At 49.5% G+C, this 14215-nt stretch overlaps 1 protein-coding gene across 1 annotated transcript; it reads right to left on the bottom strand.

Moving 5' to 3' along the window:
• Nucleotides 1–876: 876 nt before the first annotated feature.
• On the bottom strand, nucleotides 877–9987 carry LOC311600688 (aflatoxin B1 aldehyde reductase member 3-like). Its single transcript, XM_084787683.1, has 7 exons — nucleotides 9674–9987; nucleotides 6310–6497; nucleotides 6001–6105; nucleotides 5449–5545; nucleotides 5111–5210; nucleotides 2644–2773; nucleotides 877–1796 (listed from the first exon to the last, which is right to left on the bottom strand). Exons 1-7 carry the CDS (start codon nucleotides 9873–9875, stop codon nucleotides 1635–1637), a joined length of 984 nt encoding a protein of 327 aa, XP_084643809.1. The 5' UTR covers nucleotides 9876–9987; the 3' UTR covers nucleotides 877–1634.
• Between the last annotated feature and the right edge of the window lie 4228 nt (nucleotides 9988–14215).

Raw genomic sequence — 14215 nt, 5'->3', positions numbered from 1 at the left:
GCAAACCAGGGCTAAGACCGACACGCCTGGAACAAGGGCCTGTCACTAAAGCAGGGGAAAGCTGCTGCTGGAGGCGGGAGCAAACGGTTTCTGAATCCGTCTCTCACTGTAGCACAGGCTGCTCTTGAACTTAAAGCAATCCTCTGGCCTCTGCCCCTTAAATGCTAAGATTACAGGTGTGTGCTACCACACCTGACTGGCTAGGAGCTGTTGCACAGGAGGGTTAGAGCTGTAGAACTCAGTGGTACAGCATTTGCCTGAGGCCCACAGGTTCCCTCCTTAGCAGCACTGCGATGAAGGTTGTTAGGCTTCCTCAGAGTTCCAGACCTCTGTGCCAAAGGAGGGAAGTCCAGAGAGAACAGCAAGGCCGAATAAGATGGGCCTTAGGTCTTCACAGTCTTGCCTCTAAACCCCAGTACAAGCCAATATGATTGTGCCTGTAATTGAGCACCTCAGGAGGTTAAGGCAGGATTGAAAGTTTGAGCCAGCCATGATAGATAGCACATACCTTTAGTCTTACTACTGGGAAGGTAGAGACAGATCTCAGAATTGGAGGCCAGCTATAGAGCCCGTTTGAAAAAAAGTTGATGACAGATGTGAGGCTGACAGAAAGGTGGTGGTATGCACCAGCACCTGCAAGGTGGAGACAAGGAGCTCTGATACATAGCAAATTCAAGGCCAGCCTAGACTGTATGAGATCCTGTCGTAAGAAGAAAAGGCCAAGGAGTGGTAGCTCAGGCCTTTAATCCCAGCACTCAGGAGGCAGAGGCAGGTGGATCTCTGTGAGTTCGAGGACAGCCTGGTCTACAAAGTGAGTCCAGGACAGCCAGGGTTGCACAGAGAAACCTTGTCTCAAAAAAAGAAAAGGCCAGGGGGTGGTGGCTCAAACCTTTAATCCCAGCATTTAGGAACCAGTTAAGGACACCCAGGGCTACACAGAGAAACATCTCAAAAGGACCAGAGAGAGGGTTCAGCACATAGAAACACTTGCCACCAAGCCTGACAACGCTGCTCAGTACTCACGCACCCACCCTGTCTTTGGAATCTATTTTTACTTAGGCCAAGGCCCTGTCATTGGGTTGAGCTGAGCCTGGGTTGATCAGGTAGCCTTTAAGCTTCTTGTTGCCTCTTCTCTGCACACAGGATGGTTGTGGACATTACACAGCCTTCCGTTTCATTGGGGCAGGTCGCACCTAGCTGCTGTCCAGTGCTGTAGTACTCCGTGGTGGGGCTGGAAAGCACGCTTCTGGTGCCAGAAGGAACCTGGCGATTTTTCTGAGGGAAGCACTGGGCCACAGCCAAGACCCCTGCTGTGAGGTCCAGCCTCCTTGGTGCCTCTGCCCTCTGAGGAACAGGGACACTCCTGCCCACTTCACTGAGCCCTCAGAAGGACAGCAAGAAGCAAGCTTCAGGCACTTGCAGCCTGGACTATGGCCATGACAAATAGTAGCTTATTCAACAGGAAGTATTGGGGGCAGAACTCAGCCATCTCTCATGCTCAGTGTATAGGAAAAACCAACAAGAACAGTAACCTAGATGAAGAGAGAAGAGCTGAATCAGCTCAGGGCCCAGGCTGGCCAGGATAGAGGACAAAATGGCAGGTGGTAACCTCAGCACTTCAAGTCAGATCCAGCTTAGCGGAAGTAGTTGGGACAATCATGGGCAGTCAGGTCCCAGGCTTGGTTGAAGGCTTCCACGACAGCTGGCTCCAGGGGCCCCTCCTCAATCAAGGCCAAGTTCTGCTGTAATTGCTCCAGACTGGACATGCCCAGGATGACTGCATCGCCACGGGCGCCCTGCAGGGGAGATAACCAGCTTTTAGCACGCCTGCCACCCAATGGCTTCCTGCCTATCCCTTGCTAAGATTTGGCATCTATTTTTATTTAAGCCTGTGTTGCTTCTAGGAGAAATGACTACTGCTTCCAAACAGCCAAGGCCTCCCAGGCTCCTCTGCCCTGCAGGACAGTTTGAGAATTACTAAGCCTACACTGAAGAAGGGTTTAGAGAGTGGAAGCTGGGACAGTGGACAGATTGTCCCCAGAGACACAGAGGAGTTCTCCAGGGAGTGCTGGGAAGGGTGGAATAAATTTTTTTTAACGTACTTTTCAGAATCGGGTCTGTGCTTATTTTTCTACCACATGGAGCTATGTAGCTGTGGGACTTTATCACTAAACTGGCTTCTCTGAGCCAATTTCTCCATGTGGAAATTGAGATCATTAGAGCTGGAGGGATGGCTCATCCATTAGAAGCAGTTTCTGCTCTTGCGGAGGACCTGGATTCAGTTTCCAGCACCACATGGCACCAGCTCACAACCACCTTTAACTACAATTCCAGGGGACATGCCACCCTCTTCTGGCTTCTGCGGGCACTGCATGCATATGGCACCCATCAGGCAAGGCACTCATATAAACAAAATAAGAATAACTAGATCTTTATGAGAGAGAAAAAAAAAGATGACTAGGCTTCACAGAGCCATTGAAGCCTAGGCAGGTAAGCTAGGGCTCACATGGGTCACCTTCCTGGGAGAAGAAGCTGGCCCAGAGAAGACCTAGCCTCAGCTGTAGGCCGCTATCACTTCTCTGCCTCCACCTCCCCCATCTGGCTTCACAGCGGAGGCTGAGCAGCCAGGACCAGCTGGGCTACCTGGAGCTGTGAGTGGTGATACATCCAGCGCAGGGCGGCTGAGGTCATGCTGGGGGCGCCAGTGCCATAGGTGGCCTTCAGGGCCTTCTCCACCAAGGCGATGCCTTTGAAGTGTTCCTCCTTCCAGTAGCTGAGTGAGTGGGGAAGGTGACACGGGGAGGGGTGGGGGAGTCAGTATCTTGGGGGTCACTAAAGAATGGCCTCTAACCCTGGCATCCCTGAGGTGGCCTATGTCCTCAGGCAGAGCCTTACACCCTAAGCATCAGAGCACACAGGTGTCCTGGTCCAGGAAGGACCCAGAGGACAAGAATCCTGGTATTTTACAGTAACAATACAGCTCCCGGGCCTGGACAGATGGCTTAGCAGTTAACACAACTGGCTGCTCTTCCAGAGGTCGTGAGTTCAATTCCCAGCAACCATGTGGTGTCGCACAGCCAACTATAATGGGATCTGATGCCCTCTTCTGGTCTAGAGGTGTACATGCAGATAGAGTACTCATATACATAAAGAAATAAATCTTTTTTTTTTTTAAATTATAGCAGGTGTGGTGGCACACAGCTGTAATCCCAGCACTCTGGGAGGCAGAGGCAGGTGGGTTGCTGTGAGTTCGAGGCCAGCTTGGTCTACAGAGTGAGTCCAGGACAGCTGGGGCTACACAGAGAAACCCTGCTAACAGAACCATACCTGTGAGCCCTGGGTCACACAAAAGCCTGGTGCAAGCCCTGGGCACCAGTGCAGCTTCTGTGGCCTTGCCTGAGCCACCTCCCCTTCCTGCACTCACTTGTCTACTCACTAGGGAGGGAAACACTCTCCTGGCCAGGCTGTATCAGCAACTTCAAGCTGCAGAGATTAAAAGAGGTTACCATGGTAAAGGCCACCAGGCCTCGATTCTCCAGAAGAGAGCCCTGGGCTCCGGCAGTGTGTGAAAATGACTTCAGAAGCACTGCTCAGGGCCATGGTTTCTACACCCACTAAGAAAAAAAGACTTGCTGGGCAGTGGTGGCGCACACCTTTGATCCCAACACTCGGGAGACAGAGGCAGGTGGATCGCTGTGAGTTCGAGACCAGCCTGGTCTACAAAGCGAGTCCAAAACAGCCAAGGCTACACAGAGAAACCCTGTCTGGAAAAACCAAAAAAAGAAAAAAGAAAAAAGACTTAGCAGGGCGTGATAGCACACACCTTTAATCCCAGCACTCAAGGAGGCAGAGGCAGGTGGATTTTTGTGAGTTCGAGGCCAGCCTGGTCTACAGAGTGAGTTCCAGACCACTCAAGGCTACACAGAGAAACCCTATCTCAAAAAAAAAAAATTGATATTTTTTTGTAGTACTGGGAATTGGACACAGGGTGTTGAGCATCCCATCCCCACGCTATAGGCAGGCCTCATACTTGTAATCCTTCTGCCTCAGCTTCCCCAGTCAGATCAAATTTTTAGATACTTAAAATTTAGAACAGGCTATGGTGACAGACACTAGTAATCCTAGCTCTTTTGCCATGTGGTAGTGGCCCATGCATCTTTGATCCCAGCATCTCTGAGTTTGAGGGCAGCCTGGTCTACAGAGCAAGTTCCAGGACAGCCAGGGCTACACAGACAAACCCTATCTGAACAAACAAACAAACAAAACAAAAAGAAAAAAAACAAAAACTAGCTCTTCAGACCTGAGGGCAGAAGAATCAGGAGTTTACAGTATCTTCAGCGACAAAGTAAGTTTGAGGCTAGCCCAGGATACAAGAGATCCTGACTCAAGAAAGAAAAGAAAAGAAAAGAAAAGAAAGAAAGAAAGAAAAGGAAGGAAGGAAGGAAGAGCTGGGCCATGGTGGCGCATGCCTTTAATTCCAGCACTTGGGAGGCAGAGGCAAGTGGATCTCCATGAGTTCGAGGCCAGCCTGGACTACAGAGGGAGTTCCAGGACAGCCAGAGCTGTTATACAGAGAAACCCTGTCTCAAAAAAACAAAAAACAAAAACAAAAAAACAAAAAACAAACAAACAAAAAAACCCCACAAAAAACAAAAACAAAAAACCAAAAAATTAAAAAACCAAAACAAAAACAAAAAAGAAAAGAAAAGAAAAAAAGGAAGGAAAGATGGAGGAGTTTTGGTCCCAACAGCTGCCCAACTATGAGTACCTAAGACAATGATGACAATTTCACCACCAAGATTTCACAGGACATAGACTGATCGAGTAAACACCAAGCTCCACGCTCCCACAAGTCCGTCTGTTGACCTCTTACTGTTGGCTGTGGACAAGCTCTCCCCAAGAAAGGCACACAGGGCAACAAAAGTACAGAAGTCAAGGGATCCATACGACAGACCAAGAACATCCCTCAAATGCCCAGGACAGCTAACGTCCAGAGTCTTAGGTCTGAATACCACAGGAGGGCAGATCCCCAGGAAAGCCACCTCGAGGATCCTATAACCTCCATCTAAGGTAACCTTCTTCCTCAGACGCAGCCCCTGCCACAGCTCACCGGTCCATGTTTATCTGAGAAAACTGATTCCCAAAGAATCGGCTCTCAGGCTGCTTTGTGTCCTTGTCTTGGTATTTATATCTGCCAGTCAGCAGGCCCCCTGCAGGAAAACAGCAGTCAGACCCTGGTCCAGACTCTTCCCCGAGATATACACGTCATTCCCTGCTAGGAATGGCAGAGAAGGGGGCCTGAAAAGAAGGGGACCCAGGCACCCCCTTTCTCAAAGCTCCCCAATTCCAAGGGCCCGGACTGAGCATCTACCACGACAATACTCCATAAAGTTGGGCCGGGCATGCCCACCCACCCACAGGGCCTGTTGTCCCCATGGCAACCCATACCAGCCAAAGGGTTGAAAGCGTAGAACCTCAGTCCAAAGTGTCTGAGGCAGGGGAGGAGCTCCTTCTCCACCAGCCTGGTGGTGGCGTTGTACATGCCCTGAAGAGAGACATATGGAAAGGGAAGGGGGGACATGTGTCAAAAAAAGAGACCCTAAATGTACCTTCGTAAAGCTCCTCAGTTTAGGGGGCTGGAGAGATGACTTAGAGGTTAAGCGCACTAACTTCTCTTCTGGAAATCCTGAGTTCAATTCCCAGCAACCACATGGTGGCTCACAACCATCTATAATGTGATCTGATGCCCTCTTCTGGCATGCAGGTGCACATAGAGGCAGAGCACTGTATACATACCAAATAAATAAGTCTTTTTTTTTTTTTTAAGTTCCTCAGTTTAGTCCTTAACAAGCTTGGATCTTGACAATCAGAGCATAGACCTAGTGATGGGGAGTTTGTGGTTTATAACCACCTAGTCTGTGGTTATGCCCAAAGATCCAGGATCAGCGGAACCTTGGACCCCAAAGTCTGATTGATCCCAGCACACTAGGTTCCTCTCACCTGGTACACAGTTGGCATGATCCAGCCATTTTTCTTGCACAGGGTACAGATCTCAGCCACCTCCCAGGAGGCATAGTTGGACAGGCCAAACTCCACAAACTTGCCCTATAGGAGAGAGCCTTTATCACAGCCCAGCTCAGGGAGAGGCTGCATCACAGCCCAGCTCAGCCCAGGAGACCAGGAAGGAGAGACTGACTGAGTGGGGAGCCTGGAGTGAGGTCTGTGCCCAGCTCTGCTGTGTGTTCCCAGCACTCACCCTCCTGGCAGGGTAAAGATGAAAGGGTCCGAGGGCTCAGGGGCCACCCTCACCTCCTGATGCAGCTGGTTGCAGACCTGCAGTGTCTCCTCTATGGGGGTGCTGTGGTCTGGTACGTGTAAGTAGAAGAGGTCCACGCGGGGACACTGCAGCCGCTTCAGTGACGTCTCCAGCTGGAACCGGATATTGTCAAGATGGTTTGAAGTCCCAACAGTGGGAACAGTCTTTGTGGCAATTTTCACTGTGTGTGGGGAGGGGAACAATAGAAGTTAAGAGCTGTGTGGGGGCAGTTTCATGTGTAAAGTGCTCACTGTGCAAGTAAGAGACAAATGAGGAAGCAGGGCTTGGCAGGGCTGTCTTGAAACTCCCTTGCTGGGGAGAGAAGACAGACAAGTCCTGGGGCTCACTCTCCAGCCAGTCCTGTAGTGAAAGTTTTGGTCATGTTATTTAAAACATTGGAGGAGCCTTGGTGGCAATTTTTACTTGCCAGGGAGAAAAAAATGCAAATTCAAGTCACTTTATCAAACACAGTAGCTGTTGTAACAGCTAAGGACCAGAGCTGAGGGCAGGGCATGGTGGAGCAGGTCTCTCATCCCAAGCCGGGGAGATACAGAGGCCAGAATGGGGACCTCAAAGCTTTCCTTGCCTCTGTAGTACAAATGTAGTTCCATATGAGCCACTCTATCAAGAACAAGGGAGGGGAGGAAGGGAGGGAGATGGCGGTGGGTGGGGAGTGAGAAATAAATGGAAAAAAGACAGAGATATGATTGGGTTCAAATTCCGTCTCTGTTAGTAGTAGTTGTGGCCTTGACCTAATTGACTGCTCCTTCATTCTGCCAACTGTAAGAACAATGACATCATTCTGCCAACTGTAAGGACAATGACAGAGATAACAGATTAGGGAGAAGTCCTGAGGGTGGAGCAGGCTTATACCGACTGTGGGCATCAGGACTGGCTGGTATCCTCACGGTGACAACTGCCTATTTGGTACCTGGATGAGGCAAGCTTGGCACTGGTGGAGGTAGAAGATTCTGCCCTCTTTGCAGAAAACAGGGCCAGCACTGAGTAGTGAGTGGGATGGGGCTGGGGGAGAGCGTGCAGGTCCACAGTGGGGCAGAGCAGGGAGGCGGAGGCTGACCTGGAGGCTCACCAAGCTCCCTCAGAATCTCATCTGAGGGCGACTGGAGAGATGACTCAGAGGTTGAGGACACTGTCTGCTCTTCCAAAGGTCCTGAGTTCAATTCCTAGCAACCACATGGTGTGTCACAACCATCTATAATGAGATCTGGTGCCCTTTTCTAGCCTGTTGGCTCACATGCAGGCAGAATGCTGTATAAATAATAAATAAATCTTGAAAAAAAAAAAAAAAGAGCCAGGCGTGGTGGCGCACACCTTTAATCCCAGCACTGGGGAGGCAGAGGCAGGCAGATTGCTGTGAGTTTGAGGCCAGCCTGCTTTACAAAGTGAGGCTAGGACAGCCAAGGCTACACAGAGAAACCCTGTCTCAAAAAACAAAAAAAACAAAAAAGAATCTCATTTGAGTGTCTAGGGTGAATGAGAGACTAGCAGAGAAGGATCAGCGAGGCACTCTCTCACAGGGAGGGTGGCTTTAAAAACCATGAGCATGAAGGGCCCGGGTGGGAGCCATACCTGCCACCCTAGGTCTCAGAACACCAGGTCGGGGGGAGGGGTGGGCTGGGGACACAGGCAACAGACCAGAAGCAAAACGGCCCTGAGAGCATCCCACATCCAGGCCTGACTTTAGATTAGGGGTTCAGGGGGCCCCTGAATGCTTTCAAGTCCAGAGCTTTTTGGTCCTCTTAAGATATTTTGAAAGATGACCCCGAACGCAGCATGGACGATAGGCAGGTATAATCACAGGGTGAGGATGTTACAGAAGGAACCGGGAGAGACACGAGAGGCTTCGCTGAGGGCCTCTGAAAAGGAAAATCAGCTCCAGGGGCCATCTGCGTGTGTCCTGGGGCTCCTCTCCCTGGCTCTGCTGAGAAGCCCAGTTGGATGGTGGGATGATGGACTCACACATGGATGGAAGGATGGATGAATGGATGGATGGACGGACGGATGGATACATGGATGCATGGACAGATGAATGGAAGGCTGGATGGATGGATAGATGGTGGGTGGATAGGTGGATGGATGGATGGATGGATAGGCAGATGGATCCGTGGATGGATACATGGATGGATGGATAGATGATGGGCAGATGGGTAGACAGATGGGTGGATGGATAGAAGAATGGATGGATGAGTAGATGGATGAAGGAAGGTAGGAAGGAAGGAAGGATGGATGGATGGATGGGCAAAAGGAACTTTACATAGTTGAAAAGTCAGTTCAGCAGCCCAAAGGCATTCAGTGGACACCTTGAGACAGGAGGAATCACACACTTGGGATTTTTCCATTCTGCCACCTTTACCTACTACTCTCCCTGATGGGATATCAGCTTCAGACCTGAGCTGTGGCTCTGGCCCAACCAGCCCTGAACTCAAGCAGAGGGCGGAGAGTCAAAGCCAAAAAAGCAATCATAAGTCAGATCCAGGTTCTCACCGCGCTGGTGTGTAATGTGTATAACGCTAGCAGTCTAAAGGCTGAGGCAGGAGACCCTAGCCTGGGCTACATGCAAATCCTAGGCTCTCCTGGCTGCATGGAGAGATCCTTTCACAAAAGACAAAAGCAAAACTCATCTTTTTTTTTTTTTTTTAGCTAGGAGGCAGCCAGGAGATCTTGAAAAAGTGAGGCCTTCAGTGCACAGGTCTGCTTCTATCCTGGATCCCCCCCCACCCCACCCCTCACTGTGCTGTGAATCTAGGGGCATACCCCAAGAGGAGCGTGGGTGAGAGTGCAGAGGCGGAGGGAGGAGAGTTCTATACAGAGCAAAGCAGTTCCACGACTTGAGAAGCTGAGGCAGGGGACCAACTGAGTGAGTCAAGAGCTCAAGGTAGCTGCATCACTGCAGGCTCTTTGTGGGGCTACTGTTGCTCCTCAGGCCGCTACGCTGGTGAAGCAGGAGGCCTTGCTACCAGTCAAGATGAACCGGATCTAGGGCCGTTATTTAAAAAGGAAAGCAGGTTTCAGTCTGGGTTGGTGCTGAGCAGTTTTCCACAAAAGAGGAGCCCTGTAGGTCAGCGGCATCTGCTGGGCGGCACCCGGGAGCCCAGAGACATGCTAGCCCCAGGTTCCAGGCTGGGCCATGGTTAGGCACATCGTGTGGAGAGGGTCATAGGCCCCTTTTTTGCGGAAGAACGTGTAGAAAGAGACTGTCAAGGTGTGTAAAGCTAAGCATGCCTGAAGAGTTTGCATGCAATTCTCAGAACTCTTGGGTGGACAAGGGGGAAATCAGAGCTCCAGGAGGCGGACGAAGTTGTGCTGGGGCAGGGGGATGACAGGTGTGTCGGTTACCTTTGCAGCCACTCTGGCCCAGCCCGAGCCCCAGGCCGCCTAGGATAGTCTCAGTCTGGCCTTCCACATACACGAAGGCGGTGTCTATCTCGGTGTAGCCGCGCTCCAGGAAGGCGCGTACCGAAGCAGCGCTGGAGGTCACGTCCATGCGGCGCCCCATCTCCATGGTACCCAGCACAGTGGCAAGCCGGGTCTGCGACATGGTGACCGCGGTAGAAGTGGCAGAAACTGAAGGATAAAAGAGGAAGCTGGATCCAGCAGTCGGCAGCTCTACCTGTGCTGCGGCGCCCACAACTACAGCAGCCGGTTGTGGCCACGCCCATGGGGCGGGGCGATCAGAGGTAGGGATTGTGCAGGCTGTTGCAAGCGACTTGGGTAGAGTTGGGGACCCTCTGCACCCGCGCCACCTGGAACTATGTGGTAGGTCCCCAAGAGCTAAGTTGAAGGCAAAGGCTGAAGGCTAGCACCCCTTCCTTGTCCTCTCTGCCTCACTCCTGAGCCACTCTGGGTCTCTGTCACCGCCTATAAGGAATTTAGGGGGCAGGTGACCTCATGCCCTTAATCCCAGCACTCTGGAGACTGACTCAGGAAGATTGCCACAGTTTTTTTTGTTTTTTGTTTTTGTTTTTTTTGTTTTTGGTTGTTGTTTCATTTGTTTTTTTTTTTTATTGTAATGAATTCACTAACTAACAAAATCCAAGTATATGGCATGGACTTGTCACCTCTGCATCCAGGAAGTGAAGCGGAGACAGGAAGATTAAAAATTCAAAGTAGCCAGCCTGGTCTACAAAGCAAGAGTCCAGGACAGCCAAGGCTAAACAAAGAAACCCCTGTCTCAAAAAACAAAAAAAAAACACACACACACACAAAAATTTTTGTTTTCTAAGTCCACCTTGGCTATAAACCAAGTTTGAGGCTATCCTGGACTGCAAAAGGCCTGCTCTTAGAAACAAAAACAAACAGTTTAATAGGTGAGCTGAGGTTTGGGCATAGGTCAAGTATTCTCTTGCCAAGCATGTGAGAGGTCCTGCGAGGGTGAGAGAGGGGAGAGAAGGGTGAGGCTGGCACCTCCTATCAGTCCTACACCTAGGTTTTTACCAAAGGTTAGAGGAAATGATCCAGCAATTTATTCTTCTGGGTTATTTTTTTAATTCGAGGAAACGAAACGGCTATGTTTACACAAAAGCTTTTATACACGTGTTTCTTTGGAGTTTTCGTTTGTTTTTGCTTTTTTCCAACCTTAGGTAAATATATACGTGCATGCGTAACACACGCATATATTTGAAAGAGTCTCCTGCGTCTCAGGTTGGCCTCAACTCACCACGTAGTTGCAGAGGACCTTAGTCATGGGATGACAGGTGCGATCAATCACACCAGGATGACGTGGTGCTGAACCACCCTTCCAACTGAGCTACATCTCTGGCCCTAGAGGGGAGTGTGTAGTTGTTCCTTGTACGTGGCAGAACACCGAAACAACCCAAATGTCCCTCGGGGGTTAGAATCGACAAGAGAGCTAAGCTGGGAAGTCACGGTGACAGATGAATCTCAGCTGGCGAAAGAAGCCCTGCTCGGGGGCCACATGTGTATGGCACTGCTGCAAAAAAAGCAATAGTAGCCGGGCATGGTGGCGCACGCCTTTAATCCTAGCACTCGGGAGGCAGAGGCAGGTGGATCACTGTGAGTTCGAGGCCAGCCTGGTCTACATAGCGAGTCCAGGACAGCCAGGGATACACAGAGAAACCCTGTCTCAAAAAAACAAAAACAAAACAAAAAAAAAGCAATAGTAGAGCAGAACACAGAAAGGGGCTAGACAGAGGGCTCAGCAGCTACAAGCCACCGTACAGTGGCTCACAGCTATCTGTAACTCCAGTTCCAGAGCACTCAGTACCATCTTTGGCCTCCTGTTACAGAGTCCCAGACCTTAGCACAACTGACGCCATGATGGAAGTACCATTCAGGCCATAAAAACTCAGCGCCACCTGCCAAAAATGAAGACAAAGACCTAATCCATCAGAGTCTCTTGCCAGAGCAGCCATGTTCTGAATTAAAATTCCTCTAGATTTGGTAGCAAATATTTTTGTTTTGGGGTTTTGTTTTGTTTTGTTTTGTTTTTTAAGACAGAGTTTTTCTGTGTAGCCTTGGCTATTCTGGATTCACTTTGTGGACCAGGTTGGCCTCGAACTCAGAGCTCCAAATGTCTCTGCCTCCTGATTGCTGGGATATGCCAACCTGCCTGGTGGTAACAAATAATTTTACCATTTATTAAAGACTTTGCTAACTGGTCAGTGGTGGCACACACCTTTAATCCCAGCACTTGGGAGTCAGAGGCAGGTGGATCTCTGAGTTTGAGGGTAGCCTAGTCTACAGAGCAAGTTTAAGGACAACCAGAGTTACACAGAAGAAACCCTGTCTGGAAAGAGAGAGAGAGAGAGAGAGAGAGAGAGAGAGAGAGAGAGAGAGAGAGAGAGAGAGACTGTTGGAGGTTGGTCTCGAGCTATGTATTTTTGATGCTAATTGCTGGCTCCCAAGATTTAGTTGTTGCCTACTTGATTGGCTGAATAAAAGACTACACCTGGGCAAGACGGAAGGAGTGGGCTCTAAGGTTCCAGGGCTCTGAAGAGGAAGGATCTTAGGAGGAAGAAGCAGCCAGGAATGGAAAAGGATGAAGGAGGAGGCTCGCCATGAGATAGGAAAGAGCCATACGGACCCAGAGGAGGAACTCTGAAGTTCCACATGAAAGAACCGTCTATGAACAACCAGATGAGCAACCTGAGCAAATATTTGGGATTATGGATGGGAGGTTGCCCAAATAGAAATTATTAGCAGTAGATGGCATGGGATGGAGGCCGGGATGAAAATGAGGATAGCTTAGGGGGTAATAGCTGCCCTGCCCCTATTCTAGAATACATCAGGTGCCTGTGTCTTTATTGATTGTGAAAGCAGGTTAGATGATATCGTCATAATAATTATAAGCCTAGTAATAAACATTTATTAGGCCACACCATTAGACTAACAGCAATGGAGAGACAAACAAGTACCACCTGATGAGCCATCTCTCTAGCCCAATCTTTTTTTTCCCCCTGTCTGTGTAGCCCTGGATGTCCTGGAACTCACTTTGTAGAGCAGGCTGGCCTCGAACTCATGGCGATCCACCTGCCTCTGCCTCCCGAGTGCTGGAATCAAAGGCGTGTGCTACCACCGCCCAGCTTTTACAACTTGTTTCTCCATCGTAAGGTCTGAGGTTTGGATCCCAACACCCGTATTGGATGGCACACACTACCTGTAACTTTAGTTCCAAGGGACCCAACTTCCTCTCCTGGCCTTTCTGTACCCACATGCACATGCGTGCACACACTCATATAGACACACAATTATATAAATAAGATAAATCATTTGGTTTGTTTTTGAGACAAGATCTTGATAAGTAGCCTTGGCGGGGCTTGAACTCATGTAGATCCAGCTGCCACTGCCTCTGCCTCCTAAGTGCTCAAACTAACAGTGTGTGCCACCACACTTGGCTTGACACTATTTTAAAGAAAAAAAAACTTACATGTATAGTTAAAAATACATAGTCCCAGTACTTGTGAGGCAGAGGCAGGCAGATTGTTGTGAGTTTGAGGCTGGTCTCGTCCACAAAGCTAGTCCAGGACAGCCAGGGCTACACAGAGAAACCCTGCCTCGAAAAACAACAACAACAAAATACTGTGCACACCTTTAATCCCAGCACTAGGGAAGCAGAGGCAGGCCGATCTCTCTGAATTCGAGGCCAGCCTGTTCTACAGAGGGAGTTCCAGGACAGCCAGAGCTACACAGAGAAACCCTGTCGCTAAAAAACAAAAACAACAAACAAGCAAAGCAAAACACTGCCTTTCAGGACACATAACAGGCTGGAGTCTGAGCTAAGGAGGTTCAGGCAGTATTCATGGTGTTGAGTGATGTGACTGAAGAACCAGACGGCCTCCCTCTTAGGCTTAAAAGCCATCTTATAGTAAAGACAATCTAGGCTCACTACGATTTATGATTAAACCTGTTTCTCAGGGATTGGGCTATGTAACCTTAACTACAAGTGGTTCTTTATTGCCTGTTCCAGAAATGGCAATCATGTCTTTGTTTCAGAAAGATTTTTATAGCCATCTTGCAAGCCTACCTTTGATTCAAAAGGTTATATGACCACCATTGACTTCCTTATTATGACTACCTGATGTTATGACTACCTTATTATGCCCACCTTGCAACAATGTCTCTGTTTCCAGACATAGACATGGAGGGACTAACTTGGTAGACATATGGTTCTGCTCCTGTAGCCCTGCCTGTTTTGCTCACTACCCCCCACCACCCCCATTTAGAACCTCCTTATCCTTGAGCCTTGTCTTCCTCACATCCAATGCTGACCTCTTAAACTCTGCCTTAGAGGGAAAGTAGCCCGTGTACAGGAATAAAGAGGCTTGCCTTAATGCATTTGGCCATGATGATTTAGGTCTATGGTCTTTCTCCTCCCGTCTTTGAGATTAACAGGGATGGTGTGTCCAGTGAAAAGTGTAC

Source organism: Acomys minous (assembly GCF_964271855.1).
Source record: "Acomys minous genome assembly, chromosome: 6".
In the NCBI taxonomy this organism is placed as follows: domain Eukaryota; kingdom Metazoa; phylum Chordata; class Mammalia; order Rodentia; family Muridae; genus Acomys; species Acomys minous.
Note: the sequence above shows the minus strand (reverse complement) of the source record. Positions and strands in the feature narration are given on the sequence as shown.